We start from the raw sequence: 20840 nt of genomic DNA, 5'->3' as shown, positions 1-20840 counted from the left end.
CGCGCCGTAATCTTAAGCTCGCCTGTTAATAGAACCGCCGTAGAAATTAAGCCGCGTCCACTTTGCACTACCGTCGCATGCCGCCTTGCGTTTCTCGCCGCTTACCGCTTCGCGCCCGCCGCTTTGCACGTCCGCTGCACATCGCCCCGCGCCTGACACCCGCTTTTTGCCTACCGCATGCTCAACATCGCCTGGCCCTGCACGCTGCTTTGTATATATTTGCTCCTAACTAAAATAAACTATCTTTTCTACCTATACTGTGTTCTCGTAAGCTTGAGTCTCCCCTTCTCATGTAACGCGGTCACCTCGCTCGACGCTCGGATCGGCTCGTCGGTGTCCGAGTTCGAATGCCGTTTACAAATTAATTCTAATTATATATATAATACTTATATATTCATACCTACCCTACCTATATTTATATTTAAAAAAGTTCTCATAAAAGCGAAATGAAAACCATCTGTATATATTATATATTATTATAAATATATTTGCACGGTAATGCATTGCATTATTACAAGTATGTTACATAGTAAGATTACTGCAATGTTACATTGCAATATTACAAAAAGCGAATATCTTAACGTTGCCGCAATCTTATAGCAATAGTGCAGCAATGTTTCGTAACCAATTTGCAATATTGCAATGTTTCAATGAAATTATTCTGCAATATGTCTGCAACCTTTCTGTGCTATATGGATTAAGACGGATTACGCTGTCCAACAGTCTTTTGCGAATATTGTTCAAATTCTGCGTTAACACTACGAGCCCTGCGCGAATGTAACGATTGTATTCTGGAACATTTACAATTTATAACTATAGTAGAGGAAACCGGAGAAGATATTAACGATTACGAGAATCCAATAATAATACCTATTAGCGGTGAACAAATACATTTTTCTTAAAATGTGCATAATTAAATCCCTTAAACGTAAAATACATCCTTTATTAAAATATTTTCCAATACGACATAAAATGTGTACGGATAATATGTTACCAGAACAAAGAAAGCAATGATAAAATTTGTATATTTTGTTATGCACCTAGAGCCTAGAAAACTAGAAATTTATAAATTAGCAACAAGCCACGGATTTTTAGATGAAAATCCGAATCTTTGTAAATGCTTGAATTGTGGAAATGAAATAATATACACATGTTCAATTTTGCGATGCGATAGATGCTTTAGCTCATACGTTCGATTCATGAATAACTATAGAGAACATTATTCTAATGATATCGCATTAATAATGTTTGACTAGTGTCTTTCCAGGATTGGGAAAGTTACTTTATAAAAGTAACTCGTTACCGTTACCGTTATTTTTTCTAAAAAGTAACTCGTTACCGTTACAGTTACTAAAAAGTAACGAGTCGTTACAATTTCCGTTACTTTTTTACAATACAAACTAATAAATTATTTTGCATAAGAAAAACTTTTAAAAAATTGCAAGCAAGATTTCATTCAAGGTTTATTACAAAATAAATGATTAAATTTTATCGAAATTCTTTATTAATTTTTAATAAAATTTGTTGCTCCATAGTATCATCATTTAAATGCCCTCTTTGTGGTGTTAATACAGAGCCACCGATGCTAAACATTCTTTCTACAGATGCACTGCTTGGTAGAGCTGTATTATATTTAATAAAAAGTTTTTTAAGTTTTGGATAGTCGTTTAACATTTCTATATTACAATTATTTGATTTTAAAAACCGTTGCAATTCTTCTTGTTCAGATTCATTTTGCACCGTTTTTTGCTCAAAAATGAAAAAATCATCGTGATCGTCAGATTTTCCAGCTTTTGAAGAATTTTCAGTTGATCGGATTCCCAATAAATCCTCCAAGTAATTTTCAGCACGTTTTCTTTTTTCTCCGGTTAACCAGTTTAACTTAAATTTTGGATGTAAACATGCTGCTATTATTAATTCTTTTGTTTCAAATATTGTAAGAAATCTAAAATCAAATATAGTAAATTAAGCGACATTGTTTGTTTTATTGAAATTAATACTTTTGAATTAATAGTTTAAAATAAAATAATATTTTTCGATTAAATCCTTATTTAAAATTAAATAACATATGTATTAATCAAATTAATAAGTTACCTTTTATTTAAACCTTGCTGAATAGCTTCAACTAATGAATGGCAATCTATAAGGTCAGATTTATTGAGATTTTCTAATTTTCGTTGCAAGGTACTTAGAACTGGTAGTAAATGAGAGCTCTGCTTTTCCGAAAAGATAAAGCTCTCATTGGATATCGCGCGTCGCGTCATCGCACTGGTCTGCAAGAGCCATAAGTTGATCAATCACATTCAAGCATTTTTACAACATAATAAGAATGCTAATTGGTCGATTTGCTTACGGCTTTACGGTTAAGATAAAAATTTTATCACGCACAATAGCAAGAATAATATTTTAAATAAATCAAAAAATTTGAAAAAAGTAACGATAAAAGTAAATTCGTTACTCGTTACCGAAAAATGTAACGAAGTTACTTTTTTCGTTACAAATAAAATTTGTAACGCCATTACCGTTACAGTTACCGAAAAAAAGTAACTGTAACGGTAACGGCGTTACAAGTAACGCGTTACTTCCCAACCCTGTGTCTTTCCATTTATGAAGATGAACCCCAGCTTGCATCGCCTGTAGAATTAAAATCTTAACACTTTAGTATCTCAATACTTTATTTATATTTCTTTTAATATTTTAGCTTTACTCGTTATATAATCCACAATCTCACATATAATCATTAGTATTACTTTCAGATAATAAAATTGAGATTGTTAATGTCTAGTCTTTTATATAAAAAAGAAACTGTAGATTCTAAGTATATACTTACGTTCCTTTTAATAGTTTGTAGGTATTTCTCTTGTTAAAACGACTGATATTGTACATATATATATATATATATATATATATATATATATATATATAACTGGCAAAATTTAATTTTTTTACTAGTTATATTTAATCCTAATTTTATTTAATGAAAAACAATATAATCTATAGAACTTATCACTAACAGTAAATAAGGAACATGAGATTTTTGTAAACTCGTGTATTCATATATAAAAAATATATATACAAAAATGTAAAAAGAGAAAATAATAAAATATATATATATATACAGGGTGTCCTAGACTACCCATACACCCCTTTTCTTTCAAAAACTAAGCATTTTAGAGAAAAATTGTTTTGAACAAAAATTGTAAGGTTTTGAGGGGAATATAAAATGGTGTCATTGGTTTGACTTTGGATGGCATCGTTAAGGTCAAGTCAAGGACACCTTTAATTTCTTAAATGGAACTCCCTATTTTTCATTACATATACCCAGCAAGCAAAATGATGCAAACTTTGCGCAAAGTTTGCAGCAAACTCGAGCATGCCTTTACAGCAAAATTGTGACAAGGTGTGTCCACAAAAAGCTTAGCTTTTGCTGGCAAGTGTTGTCGCAATAGTGTGACGCACATTTTACGCAAATAATAGAGCAAACCTTGCGGTGCACGGCATGACACCAAATTTGTGGCAAGAACAGGACAAACCTTGCTGTGCACGGAATGACAACAAATTTATGGCAAAAATAGGGCAAGCCTTGCCAGGCACGGCATGACAACAAATTTGTGGCAAGAATAGAGCAAACCTTGCCGTACACGGGATGACAGCAAATTTGTGACAAGAATAGAGCAAACCTTGCCGTGTACGGTATGATAGCAAATTTGTGATAATTCTCTGTATAGGATGATTCAGAAACTTTGCGACAAACTCTGAGGAACGATAAATCTCGCAGAAAGGAATATTTTTTGTGAAGCAATCCATCATGTTTTCTGACGCGTCGTTTAAGAATATGCGACCGAGCAGACAAGAGTCTTAGGTGGCATTTATTATAATTATGAGATGATGATAATATATGAATAATTGAAAATGAATTCATAATATAATGAATATATGAATTTTATATATATATATATATATATATATATATATATATATATATATATATATATTTACATTTTAAGTAAACAATAAACGGATGATTTAAACTTTTTTAGACATTTATCTGCCCGATCTAAGAAAGACGATCAGTCCAATATCTTAATTCTCTATGTTTGGGATTGTATCAGTAATTGAACTGATAGAAATAATTATATTTTTAATCTTCTGTCAGTTGCTTTTTGCAAGCTTTATATACTTCTCATAACTAAAAATCAAATACGAGATGGATGCATATAGGGCGTCGCATAACGATGAACAAACGAATTATCGGCTGAATACTATATTTTTGTAAAGTTTGTAATAAAGTAAAGTTGTAAATTTGCTGTCATACCATGCATGGCAAAGTTTGCTCTGTTATTTGCGTGAATTTTGCATCTCGTTGTGCCAGAGTATACTTTGTTCTGTTCTTTTCGTAAATATGTTATCATATTGTGTACAATAAGGTTTGCTCTATTCTTGTCGTAAATTTGCTATTATAGCATGTATAACAAAATTTGCTACTAATTGATGTAAAGTTTGTGTTACACCATAAATAGCATCATACGTGCTCTTCTTTGCGTAAAATTTACGAGCAAGCCTTTTTCTATTATTTACAGCATCGTAAGACAAAAAATTTTGCTTCAATTTGCTTCAAACTTTTTGACAAACCAAAACAAGACAAATGTTTGCTAGACAATTGTCAAAATTAAAGCACATCTTGTCGCAAAGCATTGGCAAAACATGATTTTAACATTCTTGGCTATCTGGGATTCTTGTAGTTTATCTCGAGAGCTTTCCAAAACACTATAATAAAATATGTTTTGATTAAATACTTTTTGAGTTATTTAATATTTTAATCTGACATATTTTGATATAAAAAATAAAATATTTCGTAAAATATTCAGTTTTCAATAATCTTACCGTTATACTTTTATATATATATATATATTGTGCTTATCGAAGGAACAATATTGAGACACAAAGGGGAATATGTAAAAACTTATGCAATTTCTCTCTGTTCTTATCTCTCCGCTGAATCCAAAAATTACATCCAGAAATGAAGATATTTACTACAGAATTAATGACTTTAAAAGATAAAATTGCTAAAGACGCAGAAAAAGAAAAGCATCTATTTTTACTTAATTACTTACTTTTATCATTTGCATTTATTAGCACCTATATTTACTTAATTACTTACTTTTATCATTTGTTTTTGTATCTTTTGATGGATTTCTAGTATTTTCAACTACACCTAACATTTTGCGATATAGGTGCTTATCTTTTTCTACATATTTAGCAATTTTATCGTTTAAGGTCATTAATTCTGTAGTAAATATCTTCATTTTTGGATGTAATTTTTGAAATCAGTGGAAAGAGAGAAAGAGATTGTATAAGCTTTTGCATATTCCCCTTTGTGTCTCAATATTGTTTCTACAATACGTACAATATATATACACACATATTTGCATTGCTCCTATGATACGCATAATATGTATACACATATTTGAATTTTCTACATATAAAATATAAATCAAGAATATATGAAACTTATTTAAAAAGATTAAAGATAGTAAATAAAAACAAGATTAGGATTTTTGCAATAGCTTTTCTAAGTAACGCTTTAACATTTTGTAGTCAGCACCTTCATGTTTCACATTTTCTAAAACTGCACCGTAAGCTTCTGTTTTAATCAACGCAGCTGCCAAATTATTATAAACTTTTATACGTTCCTATAATAAAATCTGCATTTTAGTATCATTAATCAATTCTTCCTCCTCATTTTGATTCAAATTTGAATTACTTTTTGTTGATGATAGATATTTTAATGTTCACTGATAACATTATATTGCAAAAGGCAGTTCTATCCAAATAATCAATTTCCACGTTTTTCATTGTTTTAAAAAATTCAACCATTATATCAAAAAAAGTTAAATAGATTAACAATAAGTCTTGTCCCTAGAGAATTTAGTCTAAGAAATTTAATAACCTTTATTATATAATTTATAATCAAAATTATTACCTTATTTCTCTTCTTTGACTAATGCTTAACATTTCTATTTCAAGCTCTATGACGCTGTAACTGTGACGCTTTCAATTCAACTGTATATAATGTAATATTTTTGATAGAATTCCCAAGATTTATTTTGCTATATTAACGTAGATATGCAACTCATTGTTTAGCCATTTGTAAGTAACCTAAAAATATTAATTATGCATTAAATACATTTATATATAAAATATAATAAATAAACATTTACATTTTCAGAACCAAAAATAGCGAGTAATTCCAGATGTCTGATGAATTCGCAAAATGTTTGTATACACTATAGAAGTGCTTCGATATGGTTTTATCATTATTATTCTAAAGCCAAATAATAAAAATATGTATTCAATACTGTGGTTTCTATGATATTTTTGATAGACTTCTCACAAGATTTATATTGCTATATTAATATAAACTCATTTCTTTTAGCCATAAGTTAACTTAAAAATATTAATTATGCGTTAATTACATTTATATATAAAGTACAAATAAACATTATATACATGAATGCGCATTCGCGCGTATAATTACCAGCTTATCGTTATCAAAAACATGGCCAGCCAAAATCTCCAAATATTCCTTCGATTCATTCATAATCATTTTCCAATAATGTATTTATCACAAATATGTTATAATTGATAATGCACAGATTCACTCCACTGTAAGTATTCGCTCAGTTTTATTAATGTAACCTATAACCAAACTTTGCTCGATATGACATCGATTAAAAGAAATTACTTCTCTTCCTTACACTATTAATAGTGTATAAATTTAATATTTTCTTTTCACTTTATCACTTCTCTTCGTTGTCGCATTATTCTGCGATACTCTTATCACTTTTCGTTCCATTATTCCATATATACTATAATTCATTTTTTATGTTGTCCGCGCGATATATACTCTCATAACTTTACATTATTATCTTATACATACACAACATTGTCTCTCAAGGCATGTTTGCATACTTAAGCGAATAATCGTACATGAATGCTGCAAACGCACCTTGAGGGACAAAATCACATTGCGTGGTGCGTGCGAGCATACGTACGTGAGCGACTGAATCTGAACCTGAAAGAAAAATGAGAAAAAGTGTCACATTTCTGGTATACGATTAACATTCCTCAGGATTGACTGCACCAATCTTATTCAAACTGGTCGCAATCGAAAGCTTGCATCCACATTGTATCAGAAAAGCGCAGTCAGATTTTTGATTAATGGCTTGATTTCTGAGGAATTTTAATCGAAAATTTATTAGATGTAAAACTCCGGATAAGCTACTTGGTAGCGTCGCGGCCCCTGTACATAGGCAAACCGTTGACAAGATAGAACGAATTTTTTAATATACTTGGCGTCGCGACGCTGCCGCGTCGCTTGATTAGTTTCCGATTAACTTAACAATTGCGTTTTTTCCAATGATACTTGGTTTCCATTGTGCTAAGTCTGCTTAATTGTGAACAATATGAGATAGGCTAGATTTTGGTTTTTTCTTAAATATTATATTGATGAATGCCCAAAAAAAGGGTCGAAACGTTTGTAAATCGATTAGTCTTTTATTGTAATAAATCACAAATATTGTACGCGCACTATCTCCCGCGCTCACTCTTAATTGCCACTCGACCATATTATTATTTATTTTGTCTAAAATATTAAGGTAACATTATTGCAAAATAAATAATTTTATGAGAGATTTTATTTCATAGTTTATGTACAATTATGTCGAAGTAAAGTAATAAAATAAAATATCTCGTAAACTATTAAATTTTTTGCCATTATACCCCTATAACTTTCTATGTAGAATATTGCAAGGAAACGATTTATGTAAAAGAATTGAGATGTTTCCATTTAAAAAAACAAGATTGACATTGAAATCTCCGAAGCGCCTCCACCCAAGGTTAAACTAATGGCACCATCTTATGACTCCCCTTAGAACCGAACAACTTTTGTCTGAAACATTTCTTTCTATCTTGCTTTATTTTTTAGATATTTAGGTGTCTCAATATAAATGTCCCACTCTGTATATTAAAAACCACTCGCACACACTTACCATGGTCAATGGTTATCCATTCCCTCAGTTATCCGCATCTAAATTCCATGGTTCCTCCATTTCTATTATGACGGGGTACGGCTCCATGCCGAATAAACACTTCAAATTAAAAATATCATCTCTCTCTCGAATCACCCTACAAGTCTTGAAGATTTTCGCGCTCATAGCGGCGCAACGCCTTGACCCACTGACGATTTTCAATATTTATAAAGGCGGTAATCCCTATATCACTGAAATATTAAAAAGAGAGACAGGAAAAATGAACAATGATTTGAATACAAAAATAAATATATATTGGTATATATATCAATACATAGAAGTCATTTCTGAAACAAAATATATTAACATATACAAATATATTAGATAAGGAGAAATTAATGATATGTAACGTGTGTAATACATATACAAGATGGGACATTTATATTGAGTCACCTAAATATCTAAAAAATAAAGCAAGATAGAAAGAAATGTTTTTAATATACATATATCTTTCTATATATATATATATATATATATATATATATATATATACATTATGATAAAATCAAAAAAGGTAATATGAGCAATATTATAGGTTTGTATTCAAAATGTGTATGCGACACAAACAGATGTCTGTGTAAAGTCGTTGCTTCTATGAGACGATAAAACAGAAATAGAGTAGAAATCCAACATATTTTCTGTCTCTACATTTTTAATACAATGCGAAAAGCTTGTATTTTATTGCTCTTTCCAAAGTATGCACGTATCCTTGACTCCATTACTCTAACATAATGATATCGGTAATGTAATTATAAAGCGTTGTTAATATACTGACACTTTTAGTTACACTTAGATGAGAGCGTTCAGCCGTCGGAGTTCGCCCGTCGCTCCACCGGAAATAAGTTGGTGCTGGAAGTTCTTATTTTTTAATAATTAATAGCTCAAACGATTGCTCCTTAATTGCTCCATCAGAATCCACAATTGCTCCCCTTTTAAAATTAATAGTTATTAAAATATTTACAAAAGACGTAAAATTTATCATTTTCACTAGAAAATATATTTCCAATAGTTTTCTGCAATTATATCCAGCATGAAACGATTGCTCCTTAATTGCTCCATATTGCTCCATCATTAGTTTCATGATTTATTGCATTCTTTATAGAAAATTAATAAATTAATCATTTCCCAAGCGACGCCGTCACCACCTATTAGCTGCCTATCGGACCTATATGGCTCAGCAGCCAACGGCGAGAATATTCAAACATAATATAACAGCTCTACTGTTTATAATTATATCTCAAAAAGTTTAATCAACGTTTCTTATTGATTTTTTGATAGAATAATTGCACTTCGCTTGCTCTATTATGATATCCGCGATCGCTCGACTTGTATAATTAATCTTTTTATGATATATTAGCAAAAGAACCAATCATTTTCTTGTAAAAACATATTTTCCATAGTCTACTGCAAATATATCCAACATAAAACGATTGCTCCTTAATTGCTTTATATTTAAAATCGCCTTAAGCCCGTATCAGACTACGCATTGAAGATTGAGATTCAAGATTCAAGATTGAAATTTGACCAATCAGAACAAAAAAATTTTAATCCTTTTTGTTCTGATTAGTCAAATTCTAATCTTTGATCTTCAATCTTTCATTTTCCATGCGTAGTCTGATACGAGCTTTAAGTGTGGTCTTGGCTCGTCGTTATGCCCGTAAATGCCGTAAGCTCGTATCAGACTACGTATTGAAGATTGAAATTTGAACAATCAGGATAAAAGAAACTAAAATATCCTGGTCCTGATTAATTAAATTTCAATCTCAATGCATAAGTCTGATACGAGCTTAAGGCATTTGCTGGTCTTTCTTGAGCAATGCATATAGTTTTTGATGTCATATGCGTACTCTTTTGAAGTAATTAACATTAGCGATTAGCTATCGAATAGAGAATTTCTAGAGTCTCTATCGAGATATCAAGAATTCTCCATCTGATTGCCAATTAATATATCCGACACAATCATTTTATCGTATAAATGTAATATCAGCCTTAAAGCTCGAATCAGACATTGAAGATTAAGATCGAAGATTGAAGATTGTGATCAATCAAGACAAAGAAATTTTAGTTCCTCTCTCTCTCTCTCTCTCTCTCTCTCTCTCTCTCTCTCTCTCTCTCTCTCTCTCTCTCTCTCTCTCTCTCTCTCTCTCTCTCTCTCTCTCTCTCTCCCTCTCTCTCTCTCTCTCTCTCTTTTATTCTAATTAATCAAATTCAAATCTTTAATCTTTAATTTTCAATCCATAGTCTGATACGGACTTAAGACCATCGCACGTAAAAATTTTAGCAATAATCGTAAAGCCGTAAGCAAATTGACCAATCACAGTTCAAACATTCTTATTACATTTTAGAATGCTTGATTATGATTGGTTGATTGGCCTTACGATTACGATTAAAACTTTTGAACGTGCAATGGTCTTTACAACGCGTAAAGCCCGTATCAAACTATGCATTGAAGATTGAGATTCAAGATTGAAATTTGACCAATCAGGACAAAAAAATTTTAATCCCTTTTGTTCTGAATAGTCAAATTTTAATCTTTAATCTTTAATCTTCAATTTTCAATGCATAGTCTGATCCCATACAGCACCGAAAGATTGCAGAAACGTTGCATAGATCTTGCATTGAAACATTGTAATATTGCATGGAAATTGCGAAATGTTTCTGCAATGTTACTGCAAGTCTGCGGCAACGTTGAAATGTCCGCCCTTAGAAATATTACAATGTAATATTACAGTAATATTACGATGCAATGTATTTGTAATATTGAAATGCGTTGCTACAAATCTGCAGAACGCTTTAAATTTGATAGATAAACTTTGAAAATATATAAAGACATCCAAGAGAAATAAGAAAAAAAGATTGTGAATTTACGCAATTACGAGTTTTTTCCCTCTTGGATGTCTTTATATATTCTCGAAGTTTATTTATTAAAATCTGAAATATCGTGCATATTAAAAAATTATTATCAAATTTTTGGTTTTATATAGGAATGGAAACTATTTAACAATTTCCTGTTATCTAATTAACATCGCTATTTTATAAATAATTTACAAGTTTAAAAAAATAGTAATGATTAAATAATTTCATTCATAAAAGTTAAAATTTTCCTTATATAGATATTAGACTCTATTTTACATCTTAAATAAACAATTAACGAATAATTTTAACTTTTTTGGATATTTATATATCCGATTACTGAACAATCAGTTCAATATCTGAATTCCCTGTGTTGGGATTGTATCGGATAAATTAAACTGATAAAAATAGTTACATCTTTAATCTTATTAGCCGCTCTTTGCAAACTTTATGTAATCATCGTGACTGAAACTTAAATGCGGGATAGATAACGCAACGCGCGCCGCATAGCGGTAAATAAACGAACTAGCGATTACCGAAAACTGTTTTTTGTAATGTTTTTGAAATGTTGCTGTAACATTCTCATAAAATATTACAATTATATGTTCCAATAATGTCTCAACAATATTACATTGCAACTTGCAAGATTGTAATATTACTGCAATGTAATTGCAATGTTCTGTGCTGTATGGGATACGGGCATAATGACGAGCCAAGACCACACTTAAAGCCCATATCAGACTACGCATTGAAAATGAAAGATTGAAGATTAAAGACTGGAATTTGACTAATCAGAACAAAAAGATTTAAAATTTTTGTATTCTGGTTGGTCAAATTTCAATCTTGAATCTGGAATTTCAATCTTCAATGCGTAGTCTGATACAGACTTAAGACGATCTTAAATATGAAGCAATTAAGGAATAATTGTTTTATGTTGGAAAAATATATTTTTACAAGAAAATGATTGATTTTTTTTGCTAATATATCATAAAAAGATTAATTATACAAGTCGAGCGATCGCGGATATCATAATAGAGCAAGCGAAGTGCAATTATTCTATCAAAAAATCAATAAGAAACGTTGATTAAACTTTTTGAGATATAATTATAAACAATAGAGCTGTTATATTATGTTTGAATATTCTCGCCGTTGGCTGCTGAGCCATATAGTTCCGATAGCCGGCTGATAGGTGGCGACGGCATCGCTTGGGAAATGATTAATTTGTTAATTTTCTATAAAAAATGCAATAAATCATAAAAATAATGATGGAGCAATATGGAGCAATTAAGGAGCAATCGTTTCATGCTGAATATAGTTGCAGAAAACTATTGGAAATATATTTTTTAGTGAAAATGATAAATTTGTCTTTTGTAAATATTTCAAAAACTATTAATTTTAAAAGGGGAACAATTGTGGATTCTGACGGAGCAATTAAGGAGCAATCGTTTGAGCTATTAATTATTAAAAAATATGAGCTTCCAGCGCCAACTTATTTCCGGTCGTCGCTCCGGCATCTTCTTAATGAGTATTAATTGGATGATCGTCCGTGGTTGGTTATTTGATGTTGTATTACATGAGTTGCGGTTAATTTTCCTTCGGGAATATGAAATCGATCCTGATTGTTTTTTATTAATTTTATCACGTTTTCTTGTTCTTTTTATTTAAGTGTTCTAATCGCAGAAAATCTATAATTTTTGTAAATCTATCTTCTTTCGTTTCTTCGGATATTATTAAACAGTTATGCATCTCTTCTTTTCCTTTGATATTCTTTTTCGTATAAATTTGTCTATAATTTGCTGAGATTTATGCAATAAAGCAGTTGAAATTTTCGAAGACGGTTTATTTTTACATTTGATTATTTTTACGTTTTGATTATTTTTGATACTTAAATCTTTAATATTTAATGTATATTTTTGTGCTTCTTTAAGGAGATCTTTTATTGTAACATGAGAGGATTTATTATTATTATTATTATTTTCCGATGATAATCAAATCACTTAATATCCAGCGGGGTTAAGAAATTTTTTTTTCTGTGGGATTAGATTGTGTCGAATTGCGTAATGAGGTTTGGTAATTTCTCTCTTCGCAATCGACAGAGCTAGAATTTTCTGTCAAAGTTTGGAAACTTTCCTCCAAAATTCTAGAATTAATTCTTTCTAGAGAGGTTTGATAACTTTCCGCTCCATCGGTTTTAGAATTATTTTCCTTTCGTTTTTAATCTTTATTTTGTCTTCACTTATATTTTTATTCTCACTTTTATTTTTCTCTTGATTTAATATTTCGTCTTTGTTTTCGTAATTGATTTTCTCAATAATAATAAATCTTTGACCATCTTTATTTTTATTTTGGGTTTCTTCAAAAATAATATCATCATTGCTTTCATGATTGTCTCTCTTTATCTTAATGCTGATTTTTTCGATGCTCATGAATTTTTCTGAACTTGGAAAATTCTCGCGATTATTGAATGTCTTTCAATTCATGATTATCAAATAGTTCATCTAGTGATTTCAAGTGCAATGTTGGTACTCTAATTTCCATTTCTTCGTTTATAATATTCAAATAAACTTTTCCGGAATCGGAATAAAAAGAATAACTTTCTACTATAGTATCTCCCAAATAAATTCCATGTTCTATTTTCAATTTTGGTATATTATGTCCTATCTTTATCTCAGGGTTTCCTACCCTTACGGAGAATAATGACTCGGATCTTGGTGAAACTACTATGGTTTCCGAAGAAAAAAAAGATACGTTAATTCCAAAGATATCCAGATGCTCTTCTGCGTAGTCAATTTTCGAAAAAATTTGTTTAAAGAAATCATTTCCTAATATTCTAGATTGTGGAATCGCTAGATACAATGTGAAAGGACACAGGCGGTTCAAAAAGAATCAAAGTAATTTCTCCCAGAGTATAAACAGGATAATTATTTATATCGTTTAATTTTAAAATATTGGCGAAATTTACTTTATTATTTTTAGGTACAAAATTTTCTTTTATTATATTCGGTCCTGATCCTGTCTAGCATAAGAGTTATGTGAGTTATTTTGTCAAGATTGACCTGTACGGTTGGCGACCATGTTTAGTGAGGCTTGCTGTCACGAGCCGTACATCTGGTTTCTGTCGGTCTACTTGACCTCCCGTGGAGCAGACGAGTATGAAGTCCGCTCGGGCCCTTGTTGCACACCTCGAGGGCTCGTTGTAATTTCCCTGGTCTTTCTATTTTCGGCGATTATTGCTCGCAAGTCTGAACTGACAATTTTCGAGGAAATGGCCTTCATCTTTACAATATTGACAGAATAGATTATTTTTAGATGCTGAATTTGAATTTGTTCTTGAGCGACAATCTTTGGCGACTTGTCCGATTCTGTCGACAAATAATTTTTTGGTTATTTTACAAATTACGTTCTTCATTTTGTTTTTTCCAGCAGTTATTGACTGAGTGGCCAGGTTTGTCACACTACTGACAGATTAAGGATGTTTTATTAATTTGGTTGTTATTATTATTTTGTCGACATGTTTTTGCATTATGTCCCGTTTTGGAAAATAATAATTGGCAAATAATAGTTCTTTCTTGAACTACATTTACTGGTTGTTGCGATTGAGGATCGCACAAACAGCATCTATCAGCACTATGTCCTTGTTTTTTGCAAATTTGACATATTAAAATTTCGGTTTCCAACCCCGTTTTATTAAAATTTTATAGGTGAGGCTGTGTGAGTTTTCGGCAATTATTTGCTATATGCCCATTTTTAAAACAGATTTGACAATTTTCCCGTCCCCGGTTAATGGTTTGTGTCATATTTTTACCTGCGTCGGCTCTTTTTCCTACTCCATAAATCCGTCATTGTCCGAAACTTTTTTTCTATCCTTAAAGTATCGGCAACCGTATTTTGTATATCCAAATTCTTTGCGATTCTTTGTTCGATTTCAGGTTTTAATCCTCTTATAAAACATTTACACATATCCTTTTCTAAAGAAGTTTTAATTTGTTAATCGGGCAAGGTGTTTTCGAGTCCTTTATAACCCTTCATATTTTAACTCGACTTGCATAAGTGATTACATCTTCTCCATTTTTCTGATAGATGCAACCCAATTCTCCTTGTAATTAGTAAACATTTTTAGAGGGTCCGTAAACTTGTTTTAAATAAGACGTTAATTCAGATTTACATTTTCGAAATTTCTGTCTTGTATGGTTCAACGAGCTTCACCAACGATTCTAGTTCTTATTATTTTAGTGAATTGCGATTCAGCTTTTCTAGGTAACATAGATTTTACTTAATCGCATCCTTCTATAAAGTAGTTTAACAGAATATTGTTCTTATCAAAGAAGGGAACGGCTTCAACCGCGCATTTTAAGGTTGCAAACGGATTATTAGCCATTATTTCAGATTCGTCTAAATCGCTCCCTAGGTTTTCAACAGTAATATGATTGCGTTAACTTATTTAATAATAGTAACGTCTTGAGAACCAGAATCTGGCTCGGACGTATTAGTGGTCTTGGCGAAAGTTTTTTCTAGGGTTTCGAATAAATCAAAATAAATTTGTCTACCGATTGATTTAGCAGGTAATGTCGGTGTAGATGTATGTATTGTAGTTGATTTGGATTTGGATTTAGATTTCAATTTATTTTTTTCTAGAGCGAGTTTATAAAATCTTTCTATTTCTTCTTTATCGCTTTCTCCTCTAGTACTCCAACTCATTTCCGTTTTTTGAAATCGTACATAACAATCCCGGACGAGCCCCCAAAATTTCTTACGTATTATGGAAACAAGAATCAGCGGGAGGGCGTAACCTGCTTCCCTCTAGACAAACGCTAGATGATGCGTGCCTTAGAGTTGAATGAACAGACTAGGGCCCCAGATAGATCAACGACTGGAAGGGTCGCTCTTACTCTATTGAAAGGCCGTTCGCTCGGCGGTCCCTTTTTGGTAAAGGAACTGAATTCTTATTACTTGGGACGGGACCTTGTGCGATTCCGGATAACAGGAAGAAGGTCGGATTAATAAATTACTCGAATTTAAAATTTAACGTTACATTTATTCAAAGAAATGAAAATGAATGATTTTTTAAAAGAATAAAATTTAATACTGAAACATTTAGTTCGATTTATGAAATCTCATTTATAAAATATTTAAATTAAAATATTTAAATATTTAAATATTTATATTACATAATACATTCTCTTAAATTCTAATGTGTAATTGTGCGTATTCGTGTGCGTATGTGCAGGTAAAGGAAAATTATATTTTCGCGGGTGCTACAATAAATACGGAGGACATCAACTGGATTTAAACGGGGGAGCTAACATTTAAATTCCGGTTGGAAATTTACAATATATGATTTAAAAACTAATATAAATTATAAAAAGAAAGAAAAAAATTGAAAGTAGGGAGAAAAGGGTAGGAGTATTATTGGAGATTTTGGAGTTGTACTGTGGAGGGGGAAGGGAATTTCATCCGGAAAACCTCGATAGGGACGGCGAAAGGAAATCGGAAATCTGGGACAAAAAATGGAATTATCGAACCAGGTGAAATGGTACGAAGGATGAGATAGAATTGGTCAAGGTCCACTATATTCGGACCGACGCGATAATCCTCGTCTGTAAGAGGGACTGGGTAAGGAGAAAACTGATTTAGGAGATATCTGTACCAGCTTTCCATATCCTGGTCTTCAAAAAGAAACTCCGACTCTCCTTCGGGATCGGAAGATTCCGGTTTAAAATCTCGCGGTTCCTCTTTGAGACCGGGACACTCTTCTACGAAGTCCTGGAGAGCCTCTTCGAAAGCACGCGACACTTGTAGGAGGCAGTGATGCCAATTTCGAGACGCCGCCACAGCCACAGCGTGTGGAGGGAATAGCGCACACAAGCGTGAATCATATACATGTAATGCGTAGAATGCTCTGCGCATTGCATCTATACGGTTTATACTTGTGTATACGCGTATACACACACACACACACACACACATTTTCTCTCTCTCTCTCCCTCTCTCTCTCTCTCTCTCTCTCTCTCTCACCCATTGTGTGTAGCAAACAGCTGATCGCACACGCTCTCTCTCTCTCTCTCTCTCTCTCTCTCTGTTTTTGTCTCTGCCTCTCTCTCTCTCTCTGTCTTTTTCTTTTATACCCATCGCATGTAGCAAACAGCTGATCGCACGCACGCAATCTCTTTCTCTCTTTTTTACACCCATCGCGTGTAGCAAACAGCTGATCGCACACACGCACTCTCTCTCTCTCACTTACTAACTTCCTTGTATGTAGGAATTCGTTGCCCTCATACGACTCAATAAGTAATATTTCCGTATGATACAACGAGTAACTAGCAAACTTTTTTTCACTCACAAATTGTACCACTTATCAAACTTTTATGAATTAATCCACGCACTTTATCGATAAACTGAATTTATTGACGATTATAACGGTTAATCACAATCTAGCCATTACTACCGATTAATTATTAAAATAACTCGAAGAAAGAAACGCTTTATTCGATGCGGAGACTGCATAAAGGCAACAAGCAGGTTAAGTCCGTACTAGCGTTGCCGGCTGCCGGACTAAATGTATCGCATTACGCATGATTGACGCGGACGCTATCATGTGTCCTGTGATCGGCTAAAGCCTCTGACATTGTAAATTCGATAGTTTCGAAAATATAAAACTATAAAATATGAAAATATAATGACGTATAATAACATCGTTTTTTTTAATAATTTAACTTATTACTCGTTTTGTCTTTTTTTGCAAGCAAGACATGAGAAAAATTATTTTTGTCTCTGCGAAGGTGTTCCACGTAGAAATGCGTTGGTCGCTCTAGAAAGAGTGGATTGTCCTTGGTCGCTCTGAAAGAGCAGATTGGTTTAAAGTCGAAAAAATTTTATAATAGATGCTCAAAATGACCACCATCTATCCTAACGCAAGCTCTCATGCGTTTTAATAAATTTTTTTTGACGTTCTCCATTATTTCTTCGTCAATATTCCAAATTGCATGTCGCAATCTTGTATGTAGATCATCGACATCCTCGGGAAGCGTTTTGTAAATAACTTCCTTACAATATCCCCATAAAAAAAATCTAATGGGTTGAAATCCGGTGATCTTGCAGGCCAACGTATTGGGCCATACCTATCCATCCAACGTCCAGGAAACTGCTCGTTTAAATGGGATCGTCTCGATTGCGCACATTACCGATCGGACACAGACCCAATCGGACACAGACTCGATCGGATACAGACCCAATCGGACACAATTCCGGTCGGACACATATAGTTGCAATCGGACACAGGCTCAATCGGACACAGCCCCGATCGGACACAGTATATCAAAAATATATAGTTTTGGGTTAGGTTATATCTTCCGGAAGTGGAGCCCCCCGTAGGGGGGCGGAACATACTGCCTGCACGCATATACTTTTTAATGCGTAGTAAGTTTCCACATAGGTTTACAACTTTCCACGCGAAGGGGGAGGAGGATTTTGATGGCGCGGGGGAATGACGTCACGCGGGCGGGGGAGCTTATCGCGGGAGCATAAACAGCGCGGTGTATTACAAAGGGCGAGTGCCGATGTCCGGCTGCTCGAGAATTTATAAACATTATAAACAAATATTGTCTCACACTGCACTATTGCACGTGCGGCATTATTGAATTTCGTAGAAAGATGATAAAGTTAGCGCCGATGTCCGGCTGCTATAATTTATTATAAACAAAATAAAACCATCGCGGCGGTCTCTTCATTTTTTCCAGGAAGAGCCGCTCGCGCACTATTGCGCGTAACATTAGAATTAGATGATAAGATGAGCGCCGATGTCCTGCTGCTATAATTTATTATAAACAAGATAGAACCATCGCGGTACCATAACGCGATAGATGAAAAATATATAATGAAGAACGAAGGGTGTCAAAAACTCAGTATGCGATTTGAAAGCTTGCGGTCCGTATATCGATTGAAAGAGGTACGGCGGATACTTGTAAATTTTGTGATTGAGATATATGACGCGATAAGTGGCCGGTCCTGCTCCAATTGCAGATTTCCGGCGTATCAGATCTTTCCATGCAATATGTGCCCAATTTGCACACAGTAAAAAAACATTGGCATAAAAAGTGTGAAAAAATAATAATAATAATAAAAAAACATGGAAAACACCGAGCAAACCGAACGCGACCTGTTGGAGCTGTCGCGTCGAGTCGCTACCTTGGGCGAATATCTCGCGTAGGCGCAGCGATGCGAGGAATTTATCAAACAGCTCGAAGAACACAGTCATGTCAAGCGTCCGCGACTCTCGATCGGAGTTCGACAATCTTTGGTGGCTAGAATCGCGCGACTCGAGGGTGCGAGGGCTCGATTAGAGAAACGGTTTATACACAGCGGTGGTGATTACAGTGGTGACAATACCGCGGAAAGACTCGTTTGGCGAGAGATCGATACCGCGTTCGAAAACCGTATACTGACCGGTGCGGTTAGAAATCATAATCACATCGAGCCTCGCCAATTTCTCGAGGACGCTAAAGACATCGTACTCGAACACATGCAAAAAGTTATGGAAAGACATAATAACGTGAAAGTGAACACTGTGTTCAACGGTGAATTCGTGTCGGGTGATAAGAGCGCAAATAAAAGTGTAAATACCAGAAACTATGAACTCTTTCGCACGTCTGATTTACACGAGTGGTACAAGCGACGCCTCATCGAGCCCACGCTTACCTCGCTCGAAAAATTTCAAGAACACGACAGCGGGTGGGCTTTGACGCAAATTCTCGATTTAACTGTAAATATAAATAAATATAATCCAATACGCGCGGGGTGCCACATTAAATTACCGCGAGAAATAATAATGAAGAGAGCGGTAATAAACGTGCAATCCAAAGACAATGCGTGTTTCGCGTGGGCAGTGGTCGCCGCTCTATATCCAGCTGAAAGAAACGCGGAACTGGAATCTTCGTATCCACATTATACGACAGTGCTAAATCTCCAAGACATTGAGTTTCCGATGACATTAAGTCAAATTAAAAAATTTGAACTTCACAACAACATTTCGATAAATGTATACAACATCGAGGAAGAAAACAACATTGTCCCGATACGTCTTTCGATGCAAAAGAAGAACAGACACGTCAACTTGCTGTACATGCAAGATTCGCAAGACGTCGGACATTTTGCGTGGATCAAGAATTTATCCCGGCTCGTGAGCTCACAATTGAGTTGTGGCAAACGAAGACAATATATCTGCGATCGGTACGTATATTTAATAAAAATGCAATATATAAAATATACGAAAGAAAAATTAAATATTTCTATTTTTTTTACAGATGTTTACACTATTTTGGATCGGAGGACAAGTTGCAGTCGCACATTGTAGATTGCCGAGAAATGAACGAGTGCGCCATCCGGTTACCGAGCGATAAAGACAAGTGGCTCGCGTTCAACAACTACAACAGAAAGGAGCGACTTCCCTTCGTCGTATACGCCGACTTGGAGTGCGTGCTGAGGAAGATCGACGGTGATCCGATGGCGTCTACACGATTCAGCATCATCAAGTATTTAGCGTAGCTTATTATGTACATTGTTCGTACGACGAATCGTTATCTGCGTTTTATTCTCGCCGTAGTACCAATTGCGTTTCGTGGTTCGTGAAAAAATTAAAAAATTTAGCGCAACGCGTAAAGATTATTTTAACCACGAATGTCCCCATGATAAATTTAACGCGAGATGAGCGGGAAAAGTTTCACAGCGCGACACACTGTCACATTTGCGAAAAACCGTTCGCGCAAGACGACACGCGCGTACGCGATCATTGCCATCTTACCGGGCGGTATCGAGGTTCCGCGCATTGCAATTTAAATTATAAAGACTCTTTTTGCATTCCCATAGTATTTCACAATTTATCCGGTTACGGTTCACATTTTA

At 33.7% G+C, this 20840-nt stretch overlaps 1 protein-coding gene across 6 annotated transcripts; it reads right to left on the bottom strand.

Moving 5' to 3' along the window:
• Window positions 1-1449: 1449 nt before the first annotated feature.
• LOC138940745 (uncharacterized) lies at window positions 1450-7063 on the bottom strand. 6 transcript variants are annotated; one of them, XM_070309905.1, is made up of 6 exons: window positions 6746-7063; window positions 6539-6666; window positions 5984-6159; window positions 5606-5693; window positions 2095-2273; window positions 1450-1945 (listed from the first exon to the last, which is right to left on the bottom strand). In XM_070309905.1, exons 4-6 carry the CDS (start codon window positions 5609-5611, stop codon window positions 1489-1491), a joined length of 642 nt encoding a protein of 213 aa, XP_070166006.1. In that variant the 5' UTR covers window positions 5612-5693; window positions 5984-6159; window positions 6539-6666; window positions 6746-7063; the 3' UTR covers window positions 1450-1488. The 6 variants fall into 6 exon arrangements, 3 of the variants coding, with proteins under 3 accessions (XP_070166006.1, XP_070166007.1, XP_070166008.1); XM_070309906.1 differs by having other exon boundaries at window positions 6759-7063; XR_011448042.1 differs by having other exon boundaries at window positions 1450-1622; window positions 6539-7063.
• Window positions 7064-20840: the final 13777 nt, after the last annotated feature.

This window comes from Polyergus mexicanus, unplaced genomic scaffold (assembly GCF_030449975.1).
Source record: "Polyergus mexicanus isolate NDT 795.1 unplaced genomic scaffold, iyPolMexi1.0 SCAF_17, whole genome shotgun sequence".
Taxonomy (NCBI): Eukaryota; Metazoa; Arthropoda; class Insecta; order Hymenoptera; family Formicidae; genus Polyergus; species Polyergus mexicanus.
Note: the sequence above shows the minus strand (reverse complement) of the source record. Positions and strands in the feature narration are given on the sequence as shown.